The sequence below is a fragment of the Oryzias melastigma genome, linkage group LG17, assembly GCF_002922805.2.
Source record: "Oryzias melastigma strain HK-1 linkage group LG17, ASM292280v2, whole genome shotgun sequence".
NCBI classification, from domain to species: Eukaryota; Metazoa; Chordata; class Actinopteri; order Beloniformes; family Adrianichthyidae; genus Oryzias; species Oryzias melastigma.
The window spans coordinates 16,688,820-16,706,296 of NC_050528.1; the positions used below are offsets into that span (position 1 = coordinate 16,688,820).

The 17,477-nt window shown below is 43.7% G+C and overlaps 2 protein-coding genes and 1 long non-coding RNA gene across 7 annotated transcripts in view; 2 read left to right on the plus strand and 1 right to left on the minus strand.

Annotated features, from left to right (window-relative positions):
- Positions 1–9,112, plus strand: part of agla (amylo-alpha-1, 6-glucosidase, 4-alpha-glucanotransferase a) — a 34,853-nt gene extending 25,741 nt beyond the window's left edge. For both annotated transcript variants that reach the window (XM_024268947.2, XM_024268945.2), the window contains exons 21-35: positions 638–768; positions 840–976; positions 1,203–1,336; positions 1,839–2,014; positions 2,236–2,338; positions 2,440–2,563; positions 2,706–2,807; positions 2,936–3,047; positions 4,913–5,048; positions 5,593–5,705; positions 5,778–5,989; positions 6,062–6,159; positions 6,272–6,359; positions 8,322–8,455; positions 8,854–9,112. In XM_024268947.2, the coding sequence (XP_024124715.1) occupies positions 638–768; positions 840–976; positions 1,203–1,336; positions 1,839–2,014; positions 2,236–2,338; positions 2,440–2,563; positions 2,706–2,807; positions 2,936–3,047; positions 4,913–5,048; positions 5,593–5,705; positions 5,778–5,989; positions 6,062–6,159; positions 6,272–6,359; positions 8,322–8,455; positions 8,854–8,971 (1,918 nt within the window). In that variant the 3' untranslated portion in view covers positions 8,972–9,112. The remainder of the gene's footprint in view (positions 1–637; positions 769–839; positions 977–1,202; positions 1,337–1,838; positions 2,015–2,235; positions 2,339–2,439; positions 2,564–2,705; positions 2,808–2,935; positions 3,048–4,912; positions 5,049–5,592; positions 5,706–5,777; positions 5,990–6,061; positions 6,160–6,271; positions 6,360–8,321; positions 8,456–8,853) is intronic.
- Positions 9,113–10,467: 1,355 nt separating this feature from the next.
- On the plus strand, positions 10,468–13,208 carry LOC112144455. The gene is made up of 2 exons (XR_002918900.2): positions 10,468–12,315; positions 12,416–13,208. It is a non-coding gene; the product is annotated as an uncharacterized LOC112144455 (long non-coding RNA).
- A 1,233-nt stretch (positions 13,209–14,441) lies between these two features.
- si:ch211-267e7.3 (ADAMTS-like protein 2) overlaps positions 14,442–17,477 on the minus strand; it is a 32,488-nt gene continuing 29,452 nt past the window's right edge. For all 4 annotated transcript variants that reach the window (XM_024269003.1, XM_024269002.1, XM_024269004.1 and 1 more), the window contains 4 exons: positions 16,717–16,887; positions 16,324–16,500; positions 15,848–16,001; positions 14,442–15,184 (listed from right to left, as the gene is read on the minus strand). In XM_024269003.1, the coding sequence (XP_024124771.1) occupies positions 15,048–15,184; positions 15,848–16,001; positions 16,324–16,500; positions 16,717–16,887 (639 nt within the window). In that variant the 3' untranslated portion in view covers positions 14,442–15,047. The remainder of the gene's footprint in view (positions 15,185–15,847; positions 16,002–16,323; positions 16,501–16,716; positions 16,888–17,477) is intronic.

Genomic DNA, 17,477 nt, shown 5'->3' on the forward strand with positions numbered 1-17,477 from the left:
CAACGAGCTGAACAAACTGATACCAAGATTACTGAAATCGCTGAAAGTGAATTGACTGCTGCTTAGGTCAGCCAAAACAGAAAGCATGTAGCTGAAATATTAGCTAAAATAAAAGCAAGCTTCCAAGTAGCCTAAAAAACTGGAAAAAAAAATTAGTCAAAACAGCCAGATAAGTCCAAAGCTAGCAAAATGCAAATTTTTGTAACTTTGAAATTTTACTTTACTTTTGAACATATTTATGAATAATACAAATGCAGGATAATTATTCCAGAATAAATCAATTTAACCATTAATTATCAATATTTTACTCTCCATAAAAATATATTTTGTCAAAATTATACATTAAGTTTTATATATGTATATATAGATAGATAGATAGATAGATAGATAGATAGATAGATAGATAGATAGATAGATAGATAGATATTTGTGTGTGTGTGTGTGTATATATTAAAAATGTTAAATGTTAAAAATAAGTACAAGATAACATGAGACCAATAATAACAATAAAATGATCTGGAGGGTTGGATAGAATTACCCGGAGGGCCGGATGTTTTATTTTAAGAAAAAGCAAAGCAGCCCTGAGATGTAAAGCCTTAGATGTGAGCTGGTGGAGCTGAAGCTGTTTGTTTCACAGGCTGATGTCCAAGCTGACTCTGGCAGACATGAACATTCTGCTGTTCCGCTGTGAAACGGAAGAACAAGAGGATGGAGGAGGCAGTTACAGCATTCCAGGCTGGGAGAGCCTGAAGTATGCTGGACTGCAAGGTACATGAACGCATTCACTTCATCTCGGTGGTTTCTCTGGATATCGTAGATGATGGATTGTTGGTCCACAGGTTTGATGTCGGTGTTGGCTAACATCCGTTCAAGCAACGACCTCGGTCATCCTCTGTGTGCCAACCTCAGAGAGGGAGACTGGCTCATCGACTTTGTTTTCAAAAGGCTGATCAACCGAGAAGGGCCGCTGTCACAGGTCAGCTTCTGGTGATCGGGATGCTTGTGTTACTCAAGTTGTAGGTGGTTGAACACTATGTGATCTTTAGCTGCTTAGCTTTCTGTGTCGTTAAAGTCCCTCTATGACAGGAGTCTGCAACCTTTAACAGTAAAAGAGCAATTAAAAACTCAAAAAACAGGATTTTCATTGGAAAGAGACGCGTTTGAATCAGCTTTGTTCCTGATTCTTTGTGTTGCTGTTTCAGGTGGGTCAGTGGCTGGGAGCCATGTTTGATTACCTGAAGCACATCCCACGCTACCTCATCCCTTGCTACTTTGATGCCATTCTGGTGTCTACCTACACCACAGCCCTGGACTCAACCTTCAAGCTGATGTCAGGGTGAGATCTTAACTTCCATCTTTATTCACATCAAGGGGCAACACAACAACTAGAACCCACTCACCTTCCCAAGCAACCACTGAGTGGCACCACATCTTCACTCACTTCATTCAACCTTTGATTTCAGTACAGCTGTATTAGGAGGGACTTTTTAAAAATCTAAGCTTGTATTTTGTTGTTTTTTTTTCTGTTGTTGTTGTTTTTTCCATTTTATTGATTTGAAAAATGATCCGAGTCGTGAATCTGTGATCCGTTGCAGCCTTGTTTTTTTAGCATCAATTGCAGAGCAGAATCCTGGATTCAGATCTGTTCCATAACAGAACAAAGTGCCAGTCGGGTTCAGAGGTTTCATGGTAATGTGTCCGTTCAGCTGGTAGTTTCCAGCCATCTGTGAGCAGACCCTCGGGGTTGTGTTTGTCTATTAAACTACGTAGAGGTGCGCGGGCCGTGTTCCACAACAATGTTTATCTTCTAAGTTCCGTTTGTCCCTGTCTCCACACAGTTTTGTTCAGAACGGCTCCACCTTTGTGCGCCACCTGGCACTGGGCTCAGTTCAGATGTGTGGCGTTGGACGCTTCCCGGCTCTCCCTCCGATTTCGGAGAAACTGAGCGATGTTCCGTTTCGCATCAGTGCCATCACAGGGAAAAAGGAGCAGTGCTGCGTGTCAATGGCTGCAGGTATCTAGAGGGGACTGAATGTGCTTTTCTTCAAATCGTTACCATGCACACCGAAACACAGGAGTGTCAAAGTCAATCACAACACACCTTAGCCTGGATCTGGCCCCCGGGTCTTGACTTTGGCACTTGTGTTGTAAGACTTTTGTTTTTTTGTTAGTTTTAGTCTCCCTTACTAATTAAAAAAACAAAAAAGTTTGTTAAACGGACCGGCTTTCCTTCAGGTCTGCCTCACTTCTCTGCTGGGATTTTCCGTTGCTGGGGGAGAGACACTTTCATCGCTCTCCGAGGACTGCTGCTGATCACAGGGAGGCATGCCGAGGCTCGGTATGTGTGTGTGCTCAAAGACACGCTAGCAGAGCCCGTTTTCTGTCTGCACCCGCCCAATGTCCCATCAGGTCCTGAAAACCCCCCTTCTCTTTCTGCAGTAACATCATTCTGGCTTTTGCTGGAACTTTGCGTCACGGTTTGATTCCCAACCTGCTGGGAGAAGGTCGCTGTGCCAGATACAACTGTCGGGATGCAGTTTGGTGGTGGCTTCAGTGCATCCAGGTATGCTGACCTCAAGACTTTAGCCCACAGAGAGAAAAATCTGGTGTTGCAGCAGCTACAAATTTTATTTTCTTTGCCTTTTCTTTGCATTGCCCCCCTCTCTGCTGTGGGATGATGGTACATCTGCTCTGACTCTCCTCAGGACTACACTAACCATGTTCCAGAGGGACAACAGATCCTCCGCTGCCCCGTCACGCGCATGTACCCGACTGATGACTGTGAGCCCTGTGGACCCGGAGAGGTGGTGCGTCTGCACACAGTCAGCAGAGTCATGACTCCAGAGTCTTCATCCGGCTGCTCTCTGAGTGTTTCTCTATAAAGGTCTGCCTGCATTTCCATGATCATCATTTTAGACTTGATGCTTGTGTGTAGGAGCAGCCTCTGCACGATGTGATCCAAGAGGCTCTGCAGCGCCACCTGGAGGGAATTTCCTTCAGAGAGAGAAATGCTGGACCCAAGATAGACATGCACATGCGGGATGAAGGTGGAGTATGCTGTGTGCATGTGTGTACATGCACTAACAACAATGTGACTTTTCACTAGTAAATTATTACTGTCAGCTGATCTTGTAGTCCATTCAATGTCAATGACAGCTTTAGACTTCACATTATTTCCACATTTTCTGGCAGGACCACTGATCTTTTTCATTTTATGGAGGATGTCCCGATATTTGTATGTTTGTTAGACCTCAGATCAGACCAGACGACCTGCTGGTAATCAGATTACTAAGTGGAGAAAATTAAACTAACCAGGATTTCCTCAGTAGCAAAGAGGGAATCCCCGTCTGGTGGGCGGACCGGGAAATGTGGCGTATGAAAGAGTAACTGCCTGCTGTCAGGTTGGTGCCCGAGTCTTTCTGATAGAGGCTGGGTGGATCCACTTGTAGAACGGGAGCCCCCAGACCAGTGTCGCCGCTCCCGCCGGATGAATTTACCCTGCGGCGTTGCGCCTCGACCGGTCCGGTTCAATATGTCCTGGCCACTGTGTGCTTTAAAGCAGGTGCCGCCTGGACCTCGCCGCTCTGGTGCCGTGGATGGAGAGCACAGAGACCCCTCTCTCCTGTCTGCGGGACCATCGGGACAGGTGCTGCTGTCGACCTGGCTGCACTGTTCTCAGTCGGCTCAGACCGTGTCACGCTGATCCGTGCACAGACCGGCTCATATATAACCGGCACTAGTGGTCTACGGTGATGTTAGCTACCTACCGACCTGTTTATAAACACAGACGGAGTTCTGTGTAAATCTCAGTCTCTGCGTTTCATATATAATAACCTATTTCTATATAATAACCTACTTATTTATAAAAAAAGTGCAAATTGTCGTTAATTAGTGGCACTTTGTACAAAAACATTATTACTATGACCTGGGAGTTATTTTTCTGATGATCAGTTTTTTTCCTTTTTAAATCGGACCAAAGTGAAGCATTTATGGTCATTTTACTGGTTCTGCTAAACTATGTCTCATTGTTTTTATACCATTCCAATATATTAGCAACATGCTACAGTTTTTTGCTAATTTGTAATCTACTGAGTTTTTTTTTAGGCTAATTTAGAGTTCACCTGGTATTTAAGTAATTAGACAGCTTTTTGGCTAACAGATTCCCGAAGAATTGTTACATCCTTAGCATCTACTGAGGTTTTATTTTGCTAATTTGGAGTTTATCTCATATTTAAGCAACACACTAAATATTTTTGCAAAATTGCCATGTTAGGGATTTTAAGCAATTTGCCTACAAAATTTTAAGAAATTTAGGTAAACTTCAGCCCTCTTTCATAGTTCTTTAACAAAATGTCCAGTCTTTTAGCAAATTTAACATTTTGCAAATAGCTTTTGCATTTTCAGTAAATCCCTGCAACAATTAAAGTAAATTGCGTCACCATTTTCCGCAAGAAGCTTCAGTATCTTTAGCGACTACTTTCAGCAAAAACATTCACACCAACATTATCACAGGTAATGCAACTTTTCTAGTTTAATATTTTTTTAATCCCAGAAACTAAAGAATCACAGAGGCTACATGATTCATTCAAAGTTTAATAAACTATCATCTTCATTGTTTTTACTTTTATTTAATTTAAAGCTAACGATGGTTAAGATGTGTTCTTTACGTCCACTTTACACGTGACCCGATTAGTCGACTAATCGGAAAAAATAATCAGTGATTAGTCGACTATTAAGATAATCGTTTGTGGCAGTCCAACATATGTAACCATGGCAACAGGCTAAGCAAGGATGAAAGTGTTTGGGTCTATGAGCCATAAAGGAAAATGTGGCTCCAGGCTCATTCTAAACTTAGGAGAAAAAGCTGAAATCACACAGACAGCCATTAGAGGGGCTTGTTTCTCTTTTCCAGGGTTCACAGTGGTTGCGAAAGTGGACCCAGCCACTGGTTTTGTGATGGGGGGGAACCGCTTCAACTGTGGAACATGGATGGACAAAATGGGAGAGAGCGACAGAGCACGAAACAAAGGGATGCCTGCAACTCCCAGGTGAAGCATCACTGCCGCCTCCTTTCTGGCTAAAACAACTTCTGTTCACATTTCACCAACAAATGATCCAGTCATACTGTTGCTGCATGGTCACCTATTATTATGCATTTGCACCAGGAAGGGGTCAAATATGAGCTTCAATGGGGCCAGTTTCCAAGCATGCAGAAGCCGACACAGTGGAGCAAAAAAGTATTCAATCAGCCACCAATCGTGCTCATCCTCCCACTTAGAAAGATGTTGTTTTCATACCTCAACTATGAGAGACAAAATGAGAAAAAGTTCTGTAGGGGTCTAAAGGAGCCCCGCCTCTAAAGTAACAAACATCAGTTTGAGCTGGAATTTACTGAAGACACATCTGGGAGATATTTGGTGTTCTGCATCTAAAATATAAGTTTTTTGCTGACCACCGCTAGCTCAGTGGAGAAATTGGGTGTTAGCCTGGGGGCGGAGCTATCAGAGCAGACTCTTGTCACTCTGTGACATCAGCACGTGAGGACCCGCTCCGTTCCTGTCCTCAAAGCTGGCTCTGGGTTTGTGTGTGCAGAGACGGAGCCGCGGTGGAGATCGTCGGCCTCAGCAAATCAGCTGTTCGTTGGCTCGTGGAGCTCCACGCCAAGGGACTGTTCCCCTACGATGGAGCTAACGTTCACAGAGACGGTACACACTCACAGTGAGAAACGTGACAGAGCGACCGGGACAGTCCTCTTCATCCTGCCTTTTGCGTTGTAGGTAAAGAGGTGTTCATCTCGTACTCTGAGTGGAACCAGCAGCTCCAGCAGTCCTTTGAGACAGAGTTCTGGGTCCCCGAGGATCCCAATGACCCGAATGAGAAACACCCTGACCTAGTGCATAAGAAGGGCATTTATAAGGACAGTTACGGAGCTTCCAGTCCCTGGTGTGACTACCAGCTGAGACCCAATTTCACCATCGCCATGGTGGTGGTGAGCTGAGGCAGCAGCAGCTTTCTGTGGGAGTCTAGAGAAACTCTGAGCAGGACTTCTTTTGTGTGACAGGCTCCAGAGATGTTCACACCGCAGAGAGCCTGGAAGGCTCTGGAGGTGGCAGAGAAGAAACTACTGGGACCACTGGGAATGAAAACACTCGACCCTGAGTAAGCATTTATGACCTCCTCCTTTGTTCAGCAGTTACTGGCTTCACTCTTGACAAGGTTTCTGTCTCTGCTCACCTGAACCCTAAAAATGTCTTTGTTTGTGCTGCCTTAGTGACATGGTTTACTGTGGTGTCTATGACAACGCTCTGGACAACGACAACTACAACCTGGCCAAAGGCTTCAACTACCACCAGGGACCGGTGAGTCTGTGTCGGTGCAACCAGAAAAAGTGGAGTAGCCGATCAATACCTTACAGACTGTGAGATTCAGCTCCTCTGCTGCTATTTTGGAATCTGTAACTCCAGGTTATTTATGGAGTGTGAACTTTAATGGGTCTGAAATATTTTAGGCCGTGAAGCATTCAAAGCCTTTAGCACATTGGAACCAGAGAAGAGTCAGATGTGTTACAGAGCCTCATCTATGAACGATGGGGATGGAACGATTCGGTAGAGCCACGATTCAATTCCATTCACGATTTTAAGGTCACAATTTCGATTTTTTTTTGTCAACACTATGAATTAAAGCAGGAGTGTCAAAGTCAATCGCACAAGGGGCCAAAATCCAAAACACACCTTAGGTCACGGCCGAACAGGATAAACAGTTATTGAACACTCTATAGCTAACATTTTAAAACTTAGCATGAACATAATTATAAACTAGATATGTAACATTACCTACGATAATGCTAGTAAGAATGCTGTACGCGGAATTTAGCCACTCAAGATGTTAGTTCTGATAGCTATAGATGCTGAAATGGATAACGTAAAACATTGAAGCTGATAGCTGAAAAGGAGATCTAGGAAGCAGCTAAAAAATTAAGTGCCAAATTAGCCTAAAAATTAGGTTAGCCAAAACAGCTAGCATGTCGCTAAAAAAATAGCTAAACTTCAAAATAGCTTAAAAAACAGGAAAAAAGCGTAAATTAGCCAAAACAGCTAGCATGTAGCTGAAATATTAGCTAAACTCCGAAATAGCCTAATAAACTAAAATAAAAAAGCCTAAATTAGCAAAACAGCTAGCATCTAAATTTTTGCCTAGTTCCAGATTGCCTAAGAAAACGTTTAAAAAAGCCTAAATTAGTCAAGTGCAAGATAACATCGGCCCATTAATAACAATAAAATAAAATGATCTGGGGGGGCGGATCCGCCTGAATGGAAAGCTGTCAAATCAATTTTTGAATTTTCTGCATCGATGAACATTTTGTTGAGTTTGAATCTTTTTTTTTACAGATTCATGAAGAATCGTTACATCCTTAATGAAAAACAAATAAAAACTTTCTAAAAAGTCCAAATGAAAACGAGAGATGAAGAAAAAGAATTATTTAAATGAAATCAGTAAGGATTTAACAATTCTTTGTGAATCAGTAAAAACCAATTCAAACTCGTCACCATGTTCATCGATGCAGAAAATTCAGAAATCTGTTTGTCCCGGCCTGTGGATGAATTTAGAAATGAAGAGCAGATGCCATTTCATCATGCAGCCGCGCTGTTTGTGCGCGTTACAGACTGGCTGCGTGTTCTTCTTCTGCTCCTCCATCGTAGGAAATTATTGCAGCTCCTTAGGATTTAAAGTTTCACATAAGTCAGTCCCTCCAGGATTTTGCAATGTTGCAGTCGCAACTATTATCCTCGCCCTGCAACTTTAAATTTTCACAGCAACTTCCCAGCAACTTTGACCGATCTACCATGACAACAGTCTTGGATGACGACGCAGCTTCACCAGTTTCTCTTCTCACTCCTTCATGGGATCTCCTTTTTATTGACTCTTTTTAGCTTTCTTTTTTTTTTTTCTCCGCAAGCATTTCCGCAGTGCTGGGGCCTTAAAATACTAATTAATTGTGTTGAGAAAAAAATAAAAAATCAGAAAAAATGGAAATCGTGACTTTAAAACTGTGAATGGAAATCCCTAGAAATGAGGACACATTAGCATAACCTCAGGTTTCCGTGGTGATGTCTTTAAATGTGTGTATTTGGTCACTGACTGGTTCTTCACTTTAACATGAGGACAGAAACCTGCAGATTAAACAGATTAGAGTCCAGGCTGCTTCAGAAAATAAACGAAACATAAATTGGAGCAGAAAGCAGACAGAAAACGCAGGTTAGGACCAGATGATGAGGATTTTCCTGCAGTTACAGCGAGAGTGTCTTTGTGTTGGTGCGCAGGAATGGCTTTGGCCGGTCGGCTACTTTCTGCGGGCTAAGCTCTACTTTGCCAAGAAGCTTGGAGAGGACACCTACACCAAGACGATGACATTGGTGAAAAATGTCTTATCTCAGCATTACACTCACCTGGAGAGGTAAGAAGGGGGTTTTCTGTTCGCACAGAACAGGAGGAACAAGGATTTCCTGGCGTTTTATTTTATTTTTACTTAAATTGACGGAAATCAAGTGAAGGTTTTGTTTTGGAGATGACGCTTAAACACAAAATCAATAATATACTGTAACTTTTCAACCGTGAACATGATAATTCCAGTAGATTCTGAAGGAGGAAAGCGGCTCGATGGCTTAGACAAATTTACAGTGAGGCACAGGTGAGACTGAAGCTGCAGCCAAACTTCTGAGAATGAGGCAGGAAATGAAGAGTTGAAGGAAACTCTTAGACGTCTCGTTTGTTGTTTGCAGTGAAGTTTTGTTTTCTGATGTGACTTTCCTTCATGACATCATGAGGTGACGGGAGAACGTCCTGCCTCCTCAGGTCTCCATGGAAGGGCCTCCCGGAGCTGACCAATGAGAACGGGCAGCACTGTCCTTTCAGCTGTGAGACGCAGGCCTGGTCCATCGCCACGGTGCTGGAGGTCCTCTTCGACCTGTAGGGCGAGACGAGGCACAGCCGAGGCCGTTCCATCCACGCCGCCGCAACACGATTTTACACAATGAGTGTTTTCCCTGCTTGTGTCCTGATGGAGGGGATGAGAGGAATAAAACCGTCCGAGGGAAAACGCAGCGATGCTGAACTGAGTCTGTTTGGTCACGCCTCCATCAGTTGAAGTTCTGTCCAAATCATTTCATACTAAATGCAGAATCATTCTCACTGAAGCAAATCCCACCACACCGACCCGTGCTGTCATTCAGAACCTTTTGGACCTTCAGACTGTTGACCCTGAGTCAGGTTGGTCGTCAGTGTGCACGCTCTGTGCACCGCTTCTTTGCTCTGTTGTACAATCTTTGATTTGTCTCTTCTGTCCCCCATAACCTCTTGGGCTCCTCTTTGATTTGGTTTCTACTCATCAACTTCTCTGAGAAGTGATCTCCAGTTTTAAGGCTGAAGCAGCCAAAGGTGCTGCAAGCATCTGTAGATCAGCGCGGTGACCTCATCGCTCCCTCATTGTCTGTGGCTAACAGCACGTCATGTCGCCTCACAAACTGTTTTAGATGAGAAACCTGTTCTACTCAGACATTACATGGAGCAGGAGCGTCGAAGTCAATCACACAATGGACAAGATCCAAAACACACCTTAGGTCGAACAGGATAAACATCTATTCAACACTCTAAAACGACATTTTTAAAACTTTAAAACCGTAACTTTTTAACATAATTATGAACTAGATATATAACATTACCTGTGATAATGGTAGGGTGAATGCTGTAAGCTGAATTTGGCTGCTGAAGATGTTACTGCTGATAGATGAAGATGCTGAAATTCATAGCTAAAAACACTGAAGTTGTTAGCCAGCTAAAATATTAGCAAAATGCCAAATTATCCTTAAAAAATAAACACATGCAAGAAATTAGGTTAGCCAAAACAGCTAGCATGTGGCTGAAAAATTAGCTAAACTTCAAAATAGCCTAAAAAACTACCTAACTAAATAAATAAATAAATCACCCCAAACAGCTAGGTGATGAATATTAACCCAACTCCAGAACAGCCTCATTTTTTTAAAGGGTTAAATTAGCCAAAACCGCTAGCATGTAGCTGAAATATTAGTTAAACTCCAAAACAGGCTAAACTATTTTTTTAAAAAGCCTAAATTAGCTAAAACATCAGACTGTAAATATTAGCCTAACTCCTAAAGAGCCTAAAAAAAATAAAATAAAAATAATAAAGGGTAAATTAGCCAAAACAGCTAGCATGTAGCTAAAATGTTAGTTATTAGACTCCAGAATAGCCTAAAAGAATCTTAGTAAATCCCAAAATAGTCCATAAAGCTAGCAGAATGCCATTTTTTATAACTATAAAACCGTAACTTTTAAACATAATTATGAATAATAAAAAGGTAGGAATATTATTCCAGAACAAATCAACTTAAATCTTAAATAACTTTCATTATTTTACTCTCCATAAAAATATATTTTGTCAAAATTATACAAGTTAGAAATGAGCTCAAGATAACATCGGGTCATTAATAACAATAAAAAAAATGATCTGGAGGGCCGGATAGAATTACCAGGAGGGCCGGATCCGGCCCCTGGGCCTTGACTTTGACACGTGTCTTAGAGTATTTTACAGATCTATTTAGAAAAGACTGTGACCCGATTTAACCATTGAAGCTCCTCTGAATGGGAACACAGACAACAGCTGAGACCAACGGGACTGAACACTGACTTCAGAATAGGTGTCAAACTTTCATTTACAAACCTATTCCACTTCATTTGGTGCCTCTTTGCTTCACTGAGTTTCATTCTCAGCTACTCATCTTCTGAATCGTGTGTCAAAGGTCATGTGACACTCGTCATGTGACTCGTCCATTTCTGTCTGTTTACTGGTTTCATTTAAATACAAGATCAGAAGTCTAAAAGGAAGTCGTTTTTATCTTCACTCTGGCTGCAAGTTGTGAGAAGCCGAGATGTTTAGCTGAGTCAGCGGTCCAGCATCACTGCATCTTCTTCGCTGCATCCTAACCTCTTTAGACCCGGCGTCCACATGTGTGGACATCACATTTTGGGTTATATTACCACAGTAGTTAATTCTGCTTAACTGGGACTGTGACTACGTCTGTAGAGAGTTAGCTCAAATCTTAGCTGAGGTCCAGAGGTGAATCCAAAGCACCTGTGAAGGCAGCCAGAAATCCTGTAGAAGGATGGTGCTCCAGCTGTGAATGAATAGATGTGTCAGGGGAACTGAACGGAGGGGATCAATGTCTTCATTTAACACTTTTACATAGTTGCCCATGATGCAGTTAATACATAGAGCTCCGTTCAGATCTGTGACAGACCGGTCAGAGTGAATCTGCTGCTTCGTTCCCAAATTCATCTGAAGGACTTGCTGAGTTTCTGAAGCGCTCAAATGAGGATCATGGAAATGTGTAAATCTTCAAGTTCAGCTTTGGAGTGGAAGTTAGAATGTAAATGTGAATATTCTTAACAGCATTAAGACAAACACTAAAGTACACGTCTGTTAGCAGTTGACAAAGCAGCAATTTTAATGGTGTTGAATGGCTCCCTCAAGGTCCCCCTCCACCAGAACCCCCCCACCCCAGTTTATTTAAATACTAAAGAATGATGTCTGAGATGAAAAAGCGCCTAACAGTGGAAGACGGTTTTAAAGTGACAGTGCAGGACATCTCATTTCATTCAGGTCAGAACCTCAAGTCAATGAGTCCACTCATTGATCATCCATTTTTAGCTCCCTAGCTGTAGCGCGCTAACGAGCGCTGCTGTATCGAGCTAGCAAGCTCCACTGTAGCGAGCTAGGGAGCTCTGCTGTAGGGAGCTAGCAAGCTCCACTGTAGCAAGCTAGCAAGTTCCACTGTAGTGAGATAGCAATTTCCGCTGTAGCATGCTAGGTAGCTCCACGGTTGCGAGCTAGCGAGCTCCGCTGTATGAAGCTAACGAGCGCTGCTGTATCGAGCTAGCAAGCTCCACTGTAGCAAGCTAGGGAGCTCTGCTGTCGAGAGTTAGCAAGTTCCACTGTAGCAAGCTAGCAAGTTCCACTGTAGCATTGTAGCGAGCTAGGGAACTCCGTTGTAGTGAGCTTGCGAGTTCCACTGTAGTGAGATAGCGATTTCCGCTGTAATATGCTAGGTAGCTCCACTGTTTCGAGCTCCGCTGTATCAAGCTAACGAGGTCTTCTGTAGGGAGCTAGCGAGTTCTGCTGTAGCATTGTGGCGAGCTAGGGAACTCCGCTGTAGTGAGCTACAGAGTTCTGCTGTAGAGAGCTAGCAAGTTCCGCCGTAGCGAGCCCCACTGTAGCATGCTAGGGAACTCTGCTGTTGCGAGGTAGCGAGTTCCACTGTAGCATTGTGGCGAGCTAGGGAACTCCGCTGTAGCGAGCTAGCGAGTTCCGCTGTAGTATGCTAGCAAGCTTCACTTTAGCGAGCTAGAGAGCTCCACCAGAGCTGCTGGCTAGTGTATCAAGCCAACACACTGAGTGTCCACTTAAGCTAATGTGGACAAACCCACTTGGGGCCCACATTTCTGCCCTCTTTTAAACCATGTGGGCCCACTTGGCCTTGCTGGCTGGGCTCTGTGCATTCCAGGTGCCTGAAATGGTTAACTGGGTTTGACATTATTAAATCTAAATGATGGAGTGTGAAGATCTCCCATTATTTTTTTAGCACTGTGAGAAGTGAGCATTTTACCGTCTTGTCATCATTTTGGGGGTGGAGTCATTCACCCAAAAATAAATCCTTTTTTATTGAGCAGATGTGTCTGGACATTTTGGTGAGTTTACATTTACAAAACATAAGTTTGTCACGTCAGCATGTAACAGATTGGCACCATGACCAGGGAGGGGTGTACCCCCCACCCCCACTGCACAAGAGATTCAGCAGGTTCTGAAAATGAATGGATGGGAAGAAGTACAGTCTCCTTTGGAAATTCTGAAATAGTGTCAACAACATGGATGTTAACGGGCCTGATGGATGTCAGAACACCTCTGTCATCGAGGTCCTCAAAGACACGAGTTCCGTCTGTAGCAGTGTGTCAGACCACTGTTCCTGACCCGGTTCTGTCTAATGCCAGACGAGTGCGTCCTAATTCCATATTCTCAGTCTCCCTGCCTGTGTGTCTGTTGTCAGTGCTGTAGAGTGCACTGCTGTCCCTTCTGTCCCGTCGTCTTCATGTTGTCTCTTAAACTGCTGATAGAACTAAATAAAGGGATTGGTCTCTGCCTCGTCTGAGTGTTTCATGTGCTGCATCATGTTGTTTCTTATCACAGAGGAAACCTTTCATTCTCGCTCTTAATGATTTCAGAATGTGCTTTACTGGTCTGTACAGAAGCCTTAGGTCTCCTCACACAGCTGGAAATTTCCCATGGAGGCTGTGGTAGAGCCACTGACTTCGGTTCAATGGATTTCACCCAGCTAGTAAGGCCAGGTGGGCCACATATGGTTTAAAAAGGGCAGAAAATGTGGACCCCGAATGGGTTTGAGCACAGTGGTGGCGCCACCTGTGTTTGCCCACATTGGCTTAAGTGGAGATTCAGTGGGTTAGCTCACTACAGCGGAGCTCACTAGCATGCTACAGTGGAGCTAACAGGCTCACTAGACAGAAGCTCGTTACAGAGGAGCTTGTTAGCTCATTACAGAGGAGCTCGCTAACATTCTACAGAGGAGCTTGCTAGCTCGATACAGCGCAGCTTGCTAGCTCGCTATAGCGGAGGTCACTAGCATGCTCCAGAGGAGCTTGCTAGCTGACTACAGCAGAACTCACTAGCTCGCTACAGAGGAGCTTGCTAGCATGCTACAGTGGAGCTCGCAAATTTGTTACAGAGGAAGTCGCTCGCTGGCTACAGTGGAGCTTGCTAGCTTAATACAGCGGAGGTCGCTAGTACTCTATGCTGTCCACCAGGCAGCTGGTTAGCATAGCGAGCTAACCCACTGAGTGTCCACTTAATATGGGCAAACACAGGTGGGACCACCACAGAAACTGTAGTGAAACCAATTCGGGCCCACATTTTCTGCCCACTTTTAAACCTTAAGGGGCCACCTGGCCTTGCTGGCTGGGCTGGTTCAGATTCTGCTCAGCTCACCCATGTGTGTTGGAGGTATCACCAGGAGAGACTGGAACCCTTGTGCTATCCTAGGGATGTTTACAATAAAAGTGGGGTCATCTGGACCCCATAAGAGAGTACGTGGGTTAAAAAAAAGATAAAGTTAGAATTCTGGAAGGACACAAGAACTGAGCCAGGAGGCTGAACAATGAGGAGCCATGAGAAACGCAGAGCAGCAGCATGATCCTCCTGCTGGCTGCAGAGAAGAGGCCGGCGGAGACACAGGCTGGACTCTGGTCAGGTCACCTGGAGGAGGGAGTCGACACTATAACTGTGGCAAGTCGTGGAATGGGCCTGTTATACAGACTGAAGGGGATCAGGTTTTCTTTCATAATGTGACAGATATATCTTCTGGCTGCTTAGCAATGTTTATTGAGTCGTTCTTTAATTCAAGTCAAACCAAAATCTGTCGGGCGCACAGTCCAGAAAACAAGACAGATGGGGAGAAAACAATCTTCTTATTAACATAATGAGAACTTTTTGTTCCACTTATGTTCCTACTGTCGTTGCAGATACTTTTGTAGTGAGGAGAAAGAGAAAAAATCTTTCTTTATCTTCCAGAAAAATGTTTTGAATGTACAGATTTGGGAAAGGTTGGTGAAGCCACTTGTATGAGTAATGAAACATTTCAAACACTCAAAGCCACACCACCTGGATGAACGAGTCCTCCATCTTCATGCTCAGCCTCATTAGTTTGAGACTTAACTTTGTGTAATGTAGAGGTATGGTTTTGGGGAAAAAAACTTTGTGCATTAATGAAGTTTGCTGGCTGAAAAGGAAGAACATTTCAACTATGTTCAAGACATTCCCGTCAGAAGCTCTGAAATCTGTCGCTCTTCTATAAACCCGCGGGTCATTGAGGGATGTTCATCTGGAAGTTTTCAGTTGCATACGTGTCTTTGAATCGATCCTGAGCTGAAGCATGTTTGGGTGTCGAGCTGGGGGGTTGCAGGACGTTTCAGTGCCTGGGCGCCTTACAGGACTGGCAGCAGGCCTTTCGGTAGTACCAGTGCGAGCACAGTTTCACCTTCAGAACCAAAGCGCAGTTGGCTGTTGGCTTGTCCTGGCAGGCGGCGTCTGCTGAGACTGATGCTGCTGCAGGAACACACAAAACAACCATTTACAGCTCGCTGGTGTAAACCTGAATGATTTAAAAAATACAAGTCGGATCCTTCATTCCCTCACTGACGGGACGGTAAGTGTACAGATGTACAGAATCGGTTACCTTCCCTGCAGAAATGGAAGAGCTAAGACAGGACTGGACGGCCTAGACACTGAATAGTCTGAATATGTTTGGAGTTTAATCAAAAAAAACATCTCAGATTTCAGAGAGCTTACTGACGGATTAAAAGAGTTCTGTTTGTGCTGTAGGAGAAAGCTCCTGCTGATAGAAAGACATGCAGGAACACTTGGTTCACAAGCTGCACCTGTGCAGACCACAACACTTGGAGAACGGATCTCTTTAAAGTGTAACCAAACACTAAATCCACTTTTTTTGTCTGTTGACATCTGTAAATGGGGCTTTAAAAGTGCTGTCTGTTAGTCATTGCCAATTTATTGATAAATTTAAATAAAATGGTTTAATTCTTGAAAATATAGTCAAGAACCGTCTCTGTGCTACTAGAAACCATCTGGTTGACTGTTAGCTTAAAATGACTCATAATTTGAAGTGCCACAGAAATGAGAGATCAGAGATCGACTGCTTGGGTTTGTCTCAAACAAACAGTCAATAATCAGCTTTGATGAGTAGTTTCCTACCTGGTACGTCTCCAGGACAGTCCTGGATTTTGCAGTTTTGCCGAGCTTCTGGCTTCAGAAAAGAGTAGCAGTTGTTACCCAGGGTTAGCAGCTCCCCTCCCTGGTAACACTTCACATCTCGAACCTGGACGCCACTTCCACAGGTTTTACTGCACTAACAGAGCAAGAGAGCATAGTTCCTCATTTTATTAAGATATTTATTATTATTTTATTATTTTTCACCAACAACCATCTCTAGGGTTTACAGAGAATGGTCAGAATAAGAGAAAATATCCAGTGAGCTGTAGTTCTGTAGGAGGAATTGTCTTGTTGATGCCAGAGTAACTGGCCGGGGAGTGTATATTCTTCATTCAGTGAAAAAAAGCTTTCTCTTCTATTTGTTTTTGTCATTTTACATTAATTAGGACCACATGTTAATCCTTTCTTCTCATTGGGAGAAGACTGTATGTGCTGTAGGTCCATCAGAACTCAGTTACCTGAGACCAGGAGGTGCTGAACCATTTGGAGCAGGGTCTCTGGAAACATGAGGAGGTGTTCTCTGGTTTCTTGTTGTGGTCACAGCTGCTGTCTAGAAACTCTTTGAAGACGCCTTTTTCCAGGCCTGCACACACCACCTGACGCTGCCTCATGCCCCGCCCACATGTCACATCGCACTGCGACATTTAAACACAATGAGGAGAGAGAATTGCACAACATGGGAAACGTTTTGGCTCCTTAGGATTTTCGTCTGGTAACTAACATAACTTCAAAGAAAAAATTTGTGAAAACAGTATTTCCTTCTTAAGCAAAGACAAAATGCGAGGTTTGGAGAAGCTGACTCCTGACATTCTACCACCCTGAGACGCTTTCAAGAACTGTGCTGTACTCACCTGTTGCCACTCCTGTTCAACCCAGTGGGGGGCGCAGTCTCTGTCCCCACAAGGATAAACAGTAAGCGGTCGTAGTGATTGGTCACACTGCGCCTCTGACATCACTAATCCCTCCGATGAGCGGCAGGTCACGGTACGCAGCATCCGTCCATCCCCACATGCACCTGAGCACTGGAATCATTTAGTGTCTCAGTCAGTGTCTCCCTACTGAAGTGATTAGAACTGAGATGCACTGATATAAAACAGTTCTAGCAGCCAGACACATACAGTATCAAAGAAATGAATTGTAAACAGGCCCTACTATAGAGCGGGAAGCCATCTAGGGCAGGAGGCTCAAACTGGCGGCCCCAAGTCGATATTTTGCGGCCAATGCCTTAATACCAAAGTCTACTAAGCAATATCTTCTGCATGTCCACGCTTCTTTGATGATAGCTTTGTATTTGCTTTGTTATGTTACAGATTTATCCTGAAAACTTTGCATTTACAATTGTCGTTGGATCTGGTCGTCAGAAAAGTCCTTAGTAACAGTTGCTAGCGTCGTTAGCTCCTGTCATTTCACAGAAGATATTGCTAAGTAGTACATAGACATGAACAAATGTTCAATAAACTTGTTTAGTAGACATAGACAATGGACCAATGATACAGACAGTCGACACAGAAACATATTTTTGGCACAAATGGAACCCCATACGCCTAAGACTCCGCCTTCAGTGGCTCCAAAGTGAAAGGAGTTTGAGAACCCTGATCTGAAGGTCTGCCTT